The following is a 1,473-nucleotide window of genomic DNA, read 5'->3' on the forward strand; positions in this document are numbered from 1 at the left end:
TTAGTTAAAGAAATAATTCGCAATAAAATTGACATTAAAGAAATGTATATTCAATATGGATTCCCTATGGAAAACTTGAAACAATTAAAAATTATATTGGATACAATTAAAGAATGGAAGACTAATGAAGATTGTGACAATGTATTTACCAATAATTGGGATAATGAGGTATATAATTCTAAAACTAATACTAATAACAACTAATTTTTAGTATTTTATAGGAATAAAAGAATTGTTCAAATAATCATCATTTGTTGGCACATATTATAATCAACTAGAAAAAACTTATTTTAATATTATTTGTACTGTACTTAATTTAATTAATAATTAAAAAATAAAAATGTTTTAATTTAATTTTTTTTATTTTTTAAAATAAAATAATTACAATATTGAAAATATATATATATAAAATTATATAATGATATATTTTTTTTAATAAATTGGATATATATAGTTTATTTAAAATTTAACAATGATTAAATAATAGTATAAACATTTTAATCTATTAAATATATAAAATAAAAATAGTTTTAAAAATTAAAATTAATAAACATTATAATAAAATAAAAATATTAATAATATTTAAAATAAAATGTATTATTTTCCAGTAGAACCAAATCCTTTGTCAGCTCTTTGTGTTTGTTTAAAAGTTGCATTAAACATTGTCACTTTTTTCAATGGTAATATAATAATTTGTGCAATTTTATCTCCATGAATATAGGCAAAATTATTAATGCTATTATTAATCAATAGCACTTTTATTTCACCAGTATAATCTGAATCGATGACACCAGCTCCTATATCTATACCCTTTAATGCCATTGAACTTCGTGCACATATTTGCCCATAACATCCATTCGGAATTTGCATTTTTACACCAGTTGAAATTAATTTTCTTTCATTTTGTTGCAATACTCCTACATCATTTGCATACAGATCATAACCTGCACTCTGTTCACTTCCTTTTGTTGGTATCTTTCCATCATTTATTAAGTTAATTTTCAATTGTTCATCTAAACAAAAAATAATGTTTATAATATTTAAGATTAACAACTAAATATATAATCTTACCATTCGGTACAATACATTTTGGAAGTGAAGATATACATTCAAATGATCGTTCATTATAATATTTAATATCTGCAACTATTGCATTGGCTAATAAAAGATCTTTTCTAAACATGTAATTGTCTAAAACATTTTCGTTAATTATTTCTATCTTAATATAAGTATCATTATTATCAACCCAAAAGCAACGCATAATTAAATTTACATTTTTTAATTCAATTATATCAAAAAATTTTCCAGCTGAAAATTTTGGTATATCATAATTGTTTTTAATCTTAATAATACATCTATTCATTGGCTCAATTATATAATCAAACAAAGGTATTATATTAATAATACCAAAAGATGACAATTTAATTAAACTTTTTTGAATATTATCTTGGGTAATGGGTAGAGATTTTTCAG

At 20.9% G+C, this 1,473-nt stretch overlaps 1 protein-coding gene across 1 annotated transcript; it reads right to left on the minus strand.

The window, feature by feature from the left end:
* Nucleotides 1–597: 597 nt before the first annotated feature.
* Nucleotides 598–1,125, minus strand: LOC128954179 (uncharacterized). Its single transcript, XM_054299750.1, has 2 exons — nucleotides 1,072–1,125; nucleotides 598–975 (listed from the first exon to the last, which is right to left on the minus strand). The coding sequence occupies exons 1-2, from the start codon at nucleotides 1,123–1,125 to the stop codon at nucleotides 598–600; spliced, it is 432 nt and encodes a 143-aa protein (XP_054155725.1).
* Between the last annotated feature and the right edge of the window lie 348 nt (nucleotides 1,126–1,473).

This window comes from Oppia nitens, unplaced genomic scaffold (assembly GCF_028296485.1).
Source record: "Oppia nitens isolate AA-2021 unplaced genomic scaffold, nextdenovo-longstitch-racon4-pilon3 scaffold25_pilon_pilon_pilon, whole genome shotgun sequence".
NCBI lineage: Eukaryota > Metazoa > Arthropoda > Arachnida > Sarcoptiformes > Oppiidae > Oppia > Oppia nitens.

Coding starts and splice junctions, on each gene's coding strand:
- LOC128954179 (XM_054299750.1), bottom strand. CDS start 1,125: ATGAACGATCATTTGAATGTATATCTTCACTTCCAAAATGTATTGTAC. Junction 976..1,071: donor AAAATGTATTGTACCGAATG/GTAAGATTATAT, acceptor AATGATGGAAAG/ATACCAACAAAAGGAAGTGA.